Source organism: Mytilus galloprovincialis, chromosome 6, assembly GCF_965363235.1.
Source record: "Mytilus galloprovincialis chromosome 6, xbMytGall1.hap1.1, whole genome shotgun sequence".
NCBI classification, from domain to species: domain Eukaryota; kingdom Metazoa; phylum Mollusca; class Bivalvia; order Mytilida; family Mytilidae; genus Mytilus; species Mytilus galloprovincialis.
The window spans coordinates 32,167,928-32,181,934 of record NC_134843.1 but is presented as its reverse complement, the minus strand read 5'-3'; the positions used below and the strand labels follow the sequence as shown (position 1 = coordinate 32,181,934).

General features: G+C 32.3%; 1 protein-coding gene across 1 annotated transcript; it reads right to left on the bottom strand.

Annotated features, from left to right (window-relative positions):
- Positions 1–791: 791 nt before the first annotated feature.
- Positions 792–12,851, bottom strand: LOC143079378 (nephrin-like). Its single transcript, XM_076254663.1, has 11 exons — positions 12,738–12,851; positions 11,404–11,778; positions 9,193–9,504; positions 8,553–8,834; positions 8,045–8,326; positions 7,102–7,383; positions 6,362–6,640; positions 4,912–5,187; positions 4,109–4,393; positions 3,631–3,912; positions 792–1,179 (listed from the first exon to the last, which is right to left on the bottom strand). Exons 1-11 carry the CDS (start codon positions 12,793–12,795, stop codon positions 887–889), a joined length of 3,006 nt encoding a protein of 1,001 aa, XP_076110778.1. The 5' UTR covers positions 12,796–12,851; the 3' UTR covers positions 792–886.
- Positions 12,852–14,007: the final 1,156 nt, after the last annotated feature.

Sequence of the window (14,007 nt, the reverse complement as noted above, 5' to 3'; positions counted from 1 at the left end):
ATTAGGAAACTTTATTTACAAAGGCGGATGATACCAAAGGAATATTCATAATGTAGCAATTGAAACGAAAACACGCCGTTCGTTAAGATAGCAAAACGAAAAAACAAACGCCACAATACTACTTAGAAAATACGAAAAATCAAGTTATACGAATCCAACTAAATATGAATGCCAATTCCGTAATAGGTCTTATTCAGTGACGTCAAACTTTGTCAAGATAAATGTGTCATTTAATTCATAAAAACGTCTTTAGAGAAAAAAAAATGAATGTTGAAAACAAAACTTTACGACAAAAGAGATGATTTCAGCTTTCCACTTGTGAACTTTCCATTTCTAAGTAGCAACATTCCAGCAGCACCTGCATACGGGGTATATATCTCCCAATTGATACGATATTCCCGTGCTTGCATTTCCTATCATGATTTTCTTGATAGAGGGTTGCTGCTCACAAGGAAGCTATTAAACCAAGACTTCCAAATGGTGAAGTTGAAATCATCCCTTCGTAAATTTTACGGACGCCATCACGAGTTGGTTGACCGTTATGGAATAACCGTTTCACAAATGATATCGAATATGTTTCTTACGTCGTAACTGCAATCCCCTTCCCTTTCATGAATGTGACCTACCGAATTAGACTATTTACCGGATTTGTTATCACATAAGCAACACAACGGGTGCCACATGTGGAGCAGGATCTGCTTACCCTTCCGGAGCACCTGAGATCACCCCTTGTTTTTGGGGGGTGCGTGTTGTTTATTCTATAGTTCTTTTATGTTGTTTCATGTGTGCTGTTTTTTGTTTGTCTTTTTCATTTTTAGCCATGGCGTTGTCAGTTTGTTTTAGATTTATGAGTTTGACTGTCCCTTTAGTATCTTTCGTCCCTCTTTTACTTGCCTTTGGCATCAGTCTTGCACGTTTCGATTGTAGAGTTTGAGGTTCCATGCTTATTCGTAGCTTGAACTATAAAACTATAGTTGGAATCAGGCAATAGTTCTTTGATGACAGTTTGCTCAGTTAGGTTTTCTACAAGTGCTGACGAAATCGTTGTACCGTCTAACGTTCTCCAATATTTAACCATAAACGTTTGCCTAGCGCCTCCATCAAATTCAGAATTCCAAAACATTGCCACAGATGTACTCTTACACACCACTATTACTTTAGAAGGTGGCATGGGTTTACCTTTGTGATATATAGGAACAAAAATATTTGTTTTCTAATATCGAAGACAGTTTAATGATAAATAAATATTTCACTCATGCAATTTAGCCCAGTAGTCAGCACTTCGGTGTGGAAAATATTTTCAATCATATGATCATTTTTTTCTTTACTTGTTAACAAAAGTATAAATTTTTCGATATACTAAGGATTGTCTATCCCAGGCATATATTAAAAATATAAAACAACACGTTTAATAATTTATTGCGTCCGAAGCGCTTTTCTGGATTTACCTTCATCAGGAACGCTCAAAGCCAAACATTTGAAATCCGAAGATGTATAAGTACCGAAAATCGTTGAAGAGCTATATGTTAAAAATACCTAAAATAAATAGCCAAATTCATCTAAAGCCAACTTTGCCTGAGGGAGTTGAAACCTTAGTTTCATAATAATTTCAAAATTTATAAACGGACAATTTTAGTAAAGTTTGTTTAATCATGTCAGTTTTGAAAATTTATATTTTATCGGTATTGTTCTTCAACTTTGTACTTCTATGGCTTTATAAATTTTATGATCGGAACGACACTGATGAGTCTTTTGTAGACGAAACGCGTGTCTGGGGTAATGAATTATACGCCGGATACCTTTGATTTCTATTCAGCTATAGTACTGTTTGGTTAACAGGTGTGTCTAAAGAAACCTTAACTTATCGCAATCTTTATCTATAAACTCATCCTTGATAGCAGAAATAAAATTATACACCAGACGCGCGTTTTAAATCACCAAAGAGTCATCAGTAATGCTCGAATCGAAGAAAAAGGTTTAATTATGCTGTTACATAATACATATACTTAAGAATGGTCATGCCTAACATGAACTATGCTTAAAATATTATTGTAAAACGGAAGAAATACTAAAATACAGCATTAATCTGTTACAACAGACTGACGCAAGTATATGCCCTAAACATTTTAATAAAACAAAGTGCTTGAATAAATTATTTTCTTTTTTTTTTGGTTATCACTAAGAAAATTTGTGTTCCATTAATAATAAGTGACGTATGTGAAGACAGTCAAGTATTGCATAAGATTCAATAAACTAGAAGCTCTAAAGAGCCTATGTCGCTCACCTTGGTCTATGTGAATATTAAACAAAGGAAGCAGATGGATTCAAGAAAAAAATGTGTTTTAGTGATGGTGATGTGTTTGTACATCTGACTTTACTGAACATTCTTGCTGCTTACAATTATCTCTATCTATAATGAACTTGACCAAGTAGTTTCAGTGGAAAATGTAAGTAAAAATTTACAAATTTTATGATAAGTGTAAAACATTGACTATAAAGGACAATAAATCCTTAGGAGGCAATGGACCATTTTGGTCATGTTGACTTATTTTTAGGTCTTACTTTGCTGTACATTATTGCTGTTTACAGTTTATCTTTATTTATAATAATATTCAAGATAATAACAAAAAATGGCAAAATTTCCTTAAAATTACCAATTCAGGGGCAGCAACCTAACAACGGGTTGTCCAATCCATCTGATCTTGACCTGATAAACAATTTAACCTCGTCAGATTTGCTCTAAATGCTTTGGCTTTTGAGTTATAAGCCAAAAACTGATTTTTACCCCCATTTTGGTTGGATGGCCGGGTCACCGGACACATTTTTCAAACTATATACACCAAAGATGATTGTGGCCAAGTTTGGATTAATTTGGCCCATTAGTTTCAGAGGAGAAGATTTTTGTAAAAGATTACTAAGATTTATGAAAAATGGTTAAAAATTGATCATAAAGGGCAATAACTCCTAAAGGGGTCAACTGACCATTTCGGTCATGCAGACTTTTTTTTTAATCTTACTTTGCTGAACATTATTGCTGTCTACAGTTTATCTCTATCTATAATCATATTCAAGATAATAACCAAAAACAGCAAAATGTCCTTAAAATTACAAATTCAGGGGCATCAGCCCAACAACAGGTTGTCCGATTCATCTGAAAATTTCAGGGCAGATAGATCTTTACCTGATAAACAGTTTAATCCCATGTCAGATTTGCTCTAAATGCTTTGGTTACAGAGATATAAGCCAAAATCTACATTTTACCCCTATGTTCTATTTTTTGCCATGGCGGCCATCTTCGTTGGTTGGCCATGTCACCCCACACCTTTTTTAAACTAGATACCCCAATGATGATTGTGGCCAAGTTTGGGTAAATTTGACCCAGTAGTTTCAGAGGAGAAGATTTTTGTAAAAGTTAACAGACGACGCCAGACGACGACGACGACGGACGACGGACGCAAAGTGATGAGAAAAGCTCACTTGGCCCTTCAGGTGAGCTAAAAAAATCACATACTTTTTATATAACGGAACGCTTCTATCTTTACTTTAGTATTCGGTATTGTTAACATAGTTAAACGTCGTTTGTTAACAAAATATGACTCCTTAGAAATGCCATCGAATGTAACTACTCACCTTTTGGAACAACATTTACTTTTACAAAAAGGTTCCCGTGCTCATTAAATGAATATAAGGTATATTCTCCAAACTCCGATTGTTTAAAATCTGTTATATGCAAGTTTGAAACATATGAGTTCCCAACCAATACTGATGTGGAATTGACTTCATTTGTAAATATCCAACGAATTACTGGTAAAGGATATGCTATTATATGAGCAGATAATTCTAAGTCACCATTTTCTTCAACAGCGACTATTTTAGGTAGGCTTTGATATCGGGTATCTAAACGCGGTGAACCTGATAAATAAAAATTAACATATTACGTGTGATATGCGTATCTAATCAATTTCAATTCGTAAAATGCAGCAGAATATACATAGAAACAGATTATCAATAATGCGACTTTACATATTCACAAAACCAACCTATATCAAATGGTGTATGTGACACATGAAATACTTCTTCAGATTTCTGTAATGATTAAGCTACCTACACATAACATTTAAAGATACATCTTTGGCATATGCAGAAATAACCCCATTTCTGTTGTTTGCAGCCTGACATTGGTATGTGCCTGTATGGAAACAGTTGGAATTGGTAATGGTGTAGGTACTGGTATAAACACTGTTTTCTTCTTTAAGTTTCGTCTGATCATTCAAAAACAACCATGTGATATTTGACAAAGGATTACTTTCAGCTTCACATCGGAATGTAACATCCTCATTTTCAGATACTGTCGGTCCATTCAAAACTTGAAAATTTGTTATGACTGGCGGATCTGTAAAATATCAAATTTACGATTTGAATTTATATTTGGTTTAATGGATTTTAAAAATATTTGATGATACCAATGTCAACAGTGTATTGCAAAGTTATCATTTCATAAAAGTGTTTCCGCCATCTAATTCCCAATTTGAAACATACAATAAAGTATAAAAGTATGATGTGTTTTATCTCAAACTATTAGTTCGTTTTATCACCTTACATTATTGTTTTGTATTCATAACATGTCAAATTCAAAACTCAGCTGTTGCCTATCGAGTATACAGTCAGTGTAGTAGAAGAACATGTTTGTGTATGTAAACGGACGAGCCCTTTTTAATACATTGCCAATATATGTTATATAAACGAAATGTAGGATTTGCTATAAAGATACAAATTGATTATTAATATCAATAATGTATATACTTCAACTTACTATCTAAAATATTAAAGAATTATTTTATTTTTATTCTTATTTTTTAAAACGTTAACTGTAAAACAAAAATGTACATGTGTAATGTTATGGATACTCACAAAAAACTATGAGTTCTGTCGTATTTTCCGCTACAAGAGAACCATATGTTGTAGAAGTTGCGAATGCCTTACATGTATAAAGCTCTTCATTCAATAAACGACCAACATCAAACAAATAAAGGATGGACTGGTTTATTTGACGTTCTGTTATATTCTGGTCCTGTTGAAACCACGTAACTATTGGAACAGGATTACCAAAGGCATTGCACGTAATTGACACATTGTCACCTTCATTTACGAATAATGGTAAAGTGTCAATGGAAATTTCAGGAAAATCTATCATAGAAAAAGTTTCTTTAAACTAAAGTCATAAACAAATATATATAATTCATCTAATGTCATAAAATTCGTCCTTTGCAAAATACCAGACATATGGTCTTATATGATTAGTTTGTGTTATGTTGTTTTTATTGGGAAATTTGCTTTAGAATAGATATCGTATTTCAAATAACGATAGGATTACTGTAATCTAACTAATTTTTTAGAACGATTTATTTTCGCGATTTTTTGCGAGAAGAACAAATATCGCGAACATGAATTGTCGCGAAAATTCAAAATCTTGATCTTACCTTGTCTTACTTCGTCAGGTTAATAAGATAATCACGAAATTAAATCGCCGGAAATTTGGATAAAAAGTATAACCGCGTTCTAAGTTAACAAATAATTTTGTTTACTTAATTTATACTAATAGTCTGTGTTCCCTGAAATCAAAGTCGTTAATATCGCATTTTCCACCATTCGCTCAATAATCACAATAACAATCAATTCACAAAATTCTGAAATTATTGTATTCAAATATTATATGTAAACAAAACTCATTTTCAAATAGTAACCCTGAATAGTATAAAAGCGATTGCTCGTGTACTACATTCTGCGTTATATGGTGTCGATATCTATCATGTGTCCCAAATTGAAGAAAATAAAATTGTACCTTGACAAAACATTTCTGTTTAGCCATCTTTCTATTTTTACAAAGTGACTAGGCTTAACTATCTGTGCAAATATGAAAAGCAGATTACCATAGAATATGTAGAATAAAGTTGTAACATAATGCATGTATTAAAGTATGAATTGTCAATGTACAGGTTGTGTGAAAAAAGAATTGTCTTAACCTCGAGAATCACAAATTGCTTTTTGAGGTACGAGTATCTGAATTACGGAAAATGATACCCACGTCGTACCCTGAAAATGTTACCACATATATGAAAACGTCGCAGCTTCGAAGCGAGCCATGGTACATATTTAGCTTTATTATATGGACAGAGGAATTGATTGAATGCTATCATTACCGCTAACTTCAACTGAATTGTAAATCTTGACCCATACGGTCTCAGGTGAAGTTGTCTCATTGGTAATCGCACCACATGAGTTATTTTTTTTTATTTCTATTTTGAAACATTGACCTCAGTAGCAATTACGGAAAACCAATCCTAGAATTCAAAGAACTCACATTCTACATTTATATGTACAACATTTGATTTCAGTATCAATCCACGTCTTTTGGTATAATCATTCTGAACGGTACAAATAATTACTTTCCCATTGTTATATTTCGTGAGAGGTCCTATGATTAACGCAGACATATTAACATCCACTGCCATATTATCACTAGTCCATTCGAATATTGATTCTGGATTTCCTGGTTCAGATACACATTCTATTTCTGTTATGTTTCCAACAAACCATGGCATTTCAGGTTTCAATACCAAATTTGGTTCACTAGGCGAAACTAAAAATGAATGAAAATATATTTATTAGTAAAACAACACACCATCGTCTGGTCAGATCACGGGCTAAATCGTTCCATGGCATGATTATCAAAAAAAAAAAAAAGGAAAGGAGCAATTTTTTAATATGCAATAAAAAAAAATCATGTGTTGTTTCAATCAAAAACATATTGTTGAGTCGAATGTTTTCATTTAAAAGCATATTATATGCAGTCAACGTTTCAAGTATGCTGGTGCTACTTATTCTCTGTAAAGTAAAAGATCCTATGAAATTTTCGATATAGGTATTTTTTTATCTTTAACAAGAACTTAAAACAAATAAAAACTGAGAAGAAAGTTTTTGTATATACGATGTTTGAATTCACAATAGAAATTGATGCAATGACCATTCTGTAATTGTATGTACTACTATTATTTGTATGCATAATTTATCACTGTCCTTGTGTGTTTCTATAACACTTACAATAAACAACCAGTGAAATTTGAGATGTGGGTCTGTAAGTTACTATAGGATGAGTAGCAGAACAACTACAGATTCTTCCATTATAATTTTTGTCCACTGTAAACTCAATTTCTAACACTGCTTCAGTTTCTGTCGAGGTGTTTGAAGTGATACCCTGACAATCCCATGTCAGTGTTGCCAAAGGATTGCCTCCAGGAACAGAACATATCAAGGTTACTGCTGTTCCGGTATCTATTGGTCCAGGTGTGGCTTGTCGTACAGTTGGATAAACGTCTGGTGGAACTAAGAATGAACATTAATAGATAATTTTAGGTAATTATAAAAATCAAATTTCACATCTGGTAACGAATTTGCTAGCTGTCAATAGCGTTTATCAGTTCCTTGTTAATCACTCATCATAAATCTAATAATTTTCGGTACATTATATTGTATTTTTTTTAATACGTAATCGAAAGAATGGAATACTTTATACGCATTGTATGGTCACTCGCTGCCAATTTAGAAAGTGAAATGAAAATGCATCCGTAAGATAATGATCTCAATGTATGTGTAATGTGCTCAATTTAATAAATAAGTTACACTCAACACAAAAATATGTTAAAGCCAAACGCACGAACGTTTTTAATCACGAGTTCCGTCCTTAGTCTTGATATTATTTTTTAACTGAGTTCAACATGTCAATAACACAGACCTTAAAACAACCATTTTGATTGAGAATACCAATCACGCATTATTTATATGAGTACATAGTATTAAGGACTTTAAAGGTAATAATTGTAGATTTATTATATCGTTAAAGGCACACCATTTCTGAAACAAGCTATATTAAGGTTTTCGTTCACGTTTCGTTCTCGTTTTTATTATTGTCTGAACATCCACCATGGAAGTGAAAAACTGTTACATCCATGTTTCCAACTGCAGACTTATTGAATAAAATACTTACAAATTACATCTAGCAGGTGATGAGCTGTATGTTTATAAGTGTCTATAATATGGGAAGCCAAACAGTAACAAGCCATTCCATGGTTTAGATTAGTAACAGGTATTTCAATGGAACTAATAGCAGTTGTTTCTGATGAGTTTATCTTTATTACTCCAGTACAATTCCATGTTAGCGTTGCCACAGGATTGCCACCATTAACGGAACAAACCAACAAAACAGAGCTACTGGTGTAAACTGGGCCTTCTGGTATTTGCATTAGAACAGGCAACTTATCTGGAGGAACTAAAATTCAAATATTATCTGGAGTAAGCAGTGAATCTTGATTTTAACATGCATGTACTATTCTTTAAGTTTGATCGTAAAAAGAGCGTAGTATTATACACACCTTTAACTTAAAAGATATATAACAAACAAAACACAACAGCAACCATAAGGAATCATGAGACGAAATCGCTTATTTGTGCATTTTTACATTTTTTTAATATATTTGTTTGCGATAAAGACTTACAATATACGTTAAGAGTGATATGCATCTGTGGTCTATACTCTGCTACAGGATGTGCAGCAGAACAAGTACAAGTTTTTCCGTTGTCTTGTTTTAAAGCCATAAAAAGGATAGTATAGAAAGCAGTTTTTCCTGAAGTGTTGTTTGTGTTGTTACCGGAACAGTTCCATGACAATACAGGTAATGGAAAACCACCGGAAACAGAACATGTCAGAACTACTTTTTCTCCACTGATGATTGGTCGGTTTGGTGTCTGCTGTATAGTTGGATCATCTGATGGTGGATCTAAATGTAAGATATAAATGCATTACAAATAATATTTCTTTATTAGTTCCTTTAGATGTAATTCAAGCTAAGAAGCATATGTTTGGTCGATAACACTGTCCCTAAAGAATTGAAGTTAAAGGTCGAATTTATTTTACAATTTTTATCGCGATTCAAATAGTTAATTAATACAGCATTTTTGTTTTTTCTAAAACAATTCAAATTCATTTTCGTGGGTTACTATTGTATGGAAGGTGAGAAAGTGAAATAGCTATGTTAGTTTCATTTATCGAAAATCCTCCATTACAAAGAGATGTGTTGTTTGATATAAATCATACCAAAATGAACAGCACCGTCAAAACTGTAATTATGCACTTACAATATATACGCAATGTAACAAAAGAGGAATTTATAGTTGATATTAAATTGTCGGCATGACAATAAATAAGGCCACCATTATCGTTTGCCGTAAATCGAAAGTTCAGTATACTGGTAACTATTTCCCCTGTTATACTGCTAGTTACAGTTTCTGTCGATGACGAGGATATGTCTTGTACTGTTCCCTCCGAGTTTACTTTAATCAAAGTTATGGATGCAGCTGGTCTACTGGTTACTTTACATTCTATAGAGGTTTCACGAGTGACATCGCTTGTGATTGTAGTATTTGATAACAATATTTCTGTCAAGTGGACTGAAAATAAAATTGCATAAAACTGCATATACATACATTTTGTTGAATTTTATGGACAGTCTTAAGGATAAATAACTGAGGTTCATTTAAAAATGACTACTAATCACATCTGAAATTAAAGATATAAGTTTCACTAAAAACTTAAGTCGCTTCTCTTAGTCGCCATTCCTGATCTGCAGAGTGGTCTTATATATAAGTATTAAATAGTTCATGGGATGGAAAATATTATTTTGTCTACAGTCCTACATTTTATAGACATAAGATATTTCTGAGTATTAAATATATATTTGGAGTGTTTCAAAGCACCATTTTTATTTTTTATTTGATGTTTCTATAGATGATGTACGTCACGTAACATGAAAAAAGGATGATAATTTGATTGGTCAATTTCTTATGATCTTTTTTAAAGTGCAATGGAATGTGGAATTTTGTCTATAGAACTGGACAGGATAAAACTCTACTCATGACAAGTATTTCTTTATTTGATAAATTCTGCAGAGGTTTTTTTAAAATGCAAATTCAACAAAAGCAAATATGGCAAAATTAACGGAGAATTAAACCACAACATAATCATGCACAAACTTATTTAAATAATTGGTTTATTATGCAGATACATTTTATATACTACGTGTGATTATAACTGTAGGACAAAAATAAATAAGTATATATATTTCATATTTAAAATGTACATAACTTTGTATACCATAAGATTTATCATATCAGATGCAACATGGTCAATAGATTCATTGTGTTCATTTAAATTTGTAAATACACATCGATCAAAAAGATTATGTCTTTTCGTGTGTATACATATAATGATTTAAAGACCTAAGTTAGTATTAAGTATTTGAAATAAACCTAGTTTTTCAAAACACTTGAATGCAATTCATAATTTGTAAAACAGACAGGTTATTATATACACTTCGGTAAGTATAATTGTTAAAATGACATTTAACCTAATAAGTTATTAAATTTAAAGAATTTGTTAAGAACAGTAAAGATGCGAATATGAGTTTGAACAGTTATAGTATGTCAATTTATGTTATGAAAAAAAAAACATTGTTCATCAAAAAATGCTCCGTTACTTGTATCTACAATCAGATAAGAATTACATGAATAAGACGGTTTGTTTTTTTCAAATCTAAAACATATTGATATATATCTCTTTTGCCGAATGAAGTATTTTGAAGGAGGTTAAATATTGCATACGAGTATACATATATGATAATCAATAATGCATTTATATCATCTATATTTTTTTATTTATCTGAAAATTCAATTTTCACCATTTAGCAATTGTGTCGGGACTCAAAGTTGTCAGGTGCCATTTTGCAATTTATCAATGATCAAAACTCATGAACGACAAAAATAGAAATAAAAAATTTACTTTGACCTAGATTTTGTCTTCAGAAACAACATTTACAAATATGGAAAACAATTGATGATCGGTACAAGTTCAAATTTATAACCAAAATTCCGAAACGAAAAAAAACGTAATTAGTTAAAATCGAGTTGGTTCCCTTTTTAATAACCTATAACAGCAAATAAACAAATTCAAAAAGCTTTTGTTGATCAGTTTAAAAAGTTGTTCACGGAAACAACATAGAGTGTAGCCATTTTCAAATCAATCAGGGACACCTTATAGCCAATATCAAACTTAGCCTCAATTTTGTCATCAGTAACACCACTTTGAAATTTGAAACGCATGCGTCGAACGGTTCATAAGTAAATACACGGGCGTTGTTGACAGCCTCTCATAGATCGCCCGCTAGCCCGTTGCACGTTTGTACAATTGTAAAAACAGGCTTTTCTTGGGTAACCCTATTTAAAGTTTACAACACATTTTAATACACTTTTAAAGTTTTTAACCCAATCAAGTATTAAATTCATAACTTCTACCTCTGACGTATATTGTTGAGTTTCCATAGGCAAACACATCATTACTATTTCCAACCCCATATTGGGCTTTGCAACGGATGAACGCATCATGGTATTTCACATCTACATCGAGAATTGTTAAATTGTATTCCCCCTTTGTAGAATCACATGACGCGTTATACTTTGAAAACGAGACAGAGCTTATGTTACAAGAACCATTTGTTGCATTGAAAAACAATCCAACACTGGGGGCACCACCATTGTTTGTTTCGTCATGAAAGGATGTACTTCTCCAGTCATTGCGTACTGATATTTTACACATAAATGTAAGCTGCTGGTGCAAATCAGCATATGCTGGTGTTAGTGGGTACATTACAGCTTGTTGAGCTCTGCTACCTACAATGAAAACATTTTTGATTAAAACTTTTTCATGTTGCGACGCTTAATTTCGCTTACTTTTTTTACACTAAAAGCGTTGATTTATGTTTTGTTTACAACGATATTTCAATCAATGTTTACGTGATTAATAATTATTTCGTAGAAAGGGGTGATTCCAACTCAAGTCAAAACCCCACCATTCATATGCCACTGAAATGTATTATAAAAACTAATAAATTGTGTATGGTTCAGGCCACATACATCAAAGAGGCAGACATGTCTGTTAATTGCCAGATTTATAGTTTTATCTTATAAATACAGATATATGGTTGTAAAAATAAACTATCCAAAATAGTCCAAACAATAAGGTAGAAAGCAATTATGGGATGTATTGGTCATTCCAACTTTTCAAAAATAAATAAATACCGAAAAAAACACACTCAAAGATTTTACAATAGTTTGGTACTGATAGACGAACGACTCCTTGTGGTTTCCACTAAAATTACGAACAGATTCTTTTATTCACAACTTTCAGCCAACACAACACACTATTTTGACATTTGAAAATCAGACTTTTGGACTGTTTCATTTATGGCATATTCATTTTAAACATAAATTGTTCAAAAACTACATTTGAACTTCTTTACATAAAAACTGTCCATTGCATTCAATCAAATTTGAAGTTGTTCATAACTAATGTAATAGTTAGTATAAAGGTATAGTCATAATTGACCACACAACATTATTTGGAAAAATATGCATACACGTTGAGATTAGTGTTTGATGTTTTCTCAAAACATTATAATAACGAGTTTGAATTTCCCTCTGGTATCTATCTTTCACCCATCTTTTATAGTTATCATTTTGGTTATATAAGTTCATGTATCAGCAAAGCATTTAAGCAATATGTCATACCACAATATGACAATATCATAACGTTGCATTCAATAATTAATACTAGTACTTAAAATAAATACCTTTCAATACTACAGAAAGGTGCATCAAAATGAGAAAACATCCTTGAAAACTGAGCATCCTCAAGACTCATTACACGTTACTGACACATTCGTTATTCTGCGTCCTCATTTGCAACCGTGAATTCCAATTCTTTATCCGGAAACGTTTACCTAAGTTCGACCTCATACATATACACTTTAAATTTCGTAAAATAGATTTTAAAACGAACATTGATTTTAAATAAATCAAAGCCAGTACACACCTATTTGACACAATTACTGTTAAATGTATAAAAGAAACTGAACATGTGTTACTTGTCTGGTTTTTCGTTCAAGACCCCGCTTTCCAGAATAACCCTTATCGAGTACAACATAGGAATAGGGTTTGAGAAACCGAAGTTATACAACATTTTAAAGCATAAAATCAAAGATGAGATTTAAGCGGCCACTTATATATTCTACTTATTGTTAATTATTGTTAACGACAATCACATCAGCTTGTCTTCGGTTGTGACATTACCAGAAGCGATTTATTTGCGTATTTTGACTTGCTTGGGCAACACAACGGGTTCCACATATAAATCAGGAACTGATTACTCTCCTGATACACCTCAATAATCGGTTTTGGGTGGCAATCTGGTTGCTCGGTCTTCAGTTTTCAATATAATGTTGTCGTTTTTTCATTATTTTGGGAAACGGTGTTTATCTCTTATTTCACATACGATTGTCGTTTAGATATATATAAGTCATCATAAACTAGGCTTACAACTAAAAATAATAAGCAAAAATCAGTCATTACCTATCTCATATGTTCTGAGAAATATATAGTTTTAAAAAAAGTACACCAACACCATAGAGATGCTTTACAACGCCAATAAAGGTAAGCACAATCCAAAATCAACGAAAGTTCCAGATTTGCATACTACTCTACACTATTTGATGAATGAAATGAAAAATAATCGAGGGACGGAAACGATCTTTGTACGGAGTTTGCGAATAATTAAGAAAAAGTTAATGAGATTCAGAAATTGGGAATAGTTTGAGTCAATTGTCACCCATATTGATGATGAACGTAAGGGTGAGACAAAAAATATTTATGTTAGATGTTATCAGAAATCTGCAACGTATTTGTCACACGAAGACAATAAAAAAAGTTAGAATTATCAATTTTACGTGTAAACATATCCTAATAGTTTTGACCTGAGGGACACACATATTTGAAGATTTAATAACCCTTCTATCGAACAAATCGCTATATAGAGTTTAGCTTCGACTTAAGTGTGCGTTGATC

Excerpts from the sequence above, each read along its gene's own strand:
- LOC143079378 (XM_076254663.1), bottom strand. The coding sequence starts at position 12,795 with ATGCTCAGTTTTCAAGGATGTTTTCTCATTTTGATGCACCTTTCTGTA. Across the intron at positions 11,779-12,737 it reads CCTTTCTGTAGTATTGAAAG|GTAGCAGAGCTCAACAAGCT; the intron begins GTATTTATTTTA and ends TTTTCATTGTAG. Across the intron at positions 6,641-7,101 it reads AATTTCACTGGTTGTTTATT|TTTCGCCTAGTGAACCAAAT; the intron begins GTAAGTGTTATA and ends ATTCATTTTTAG.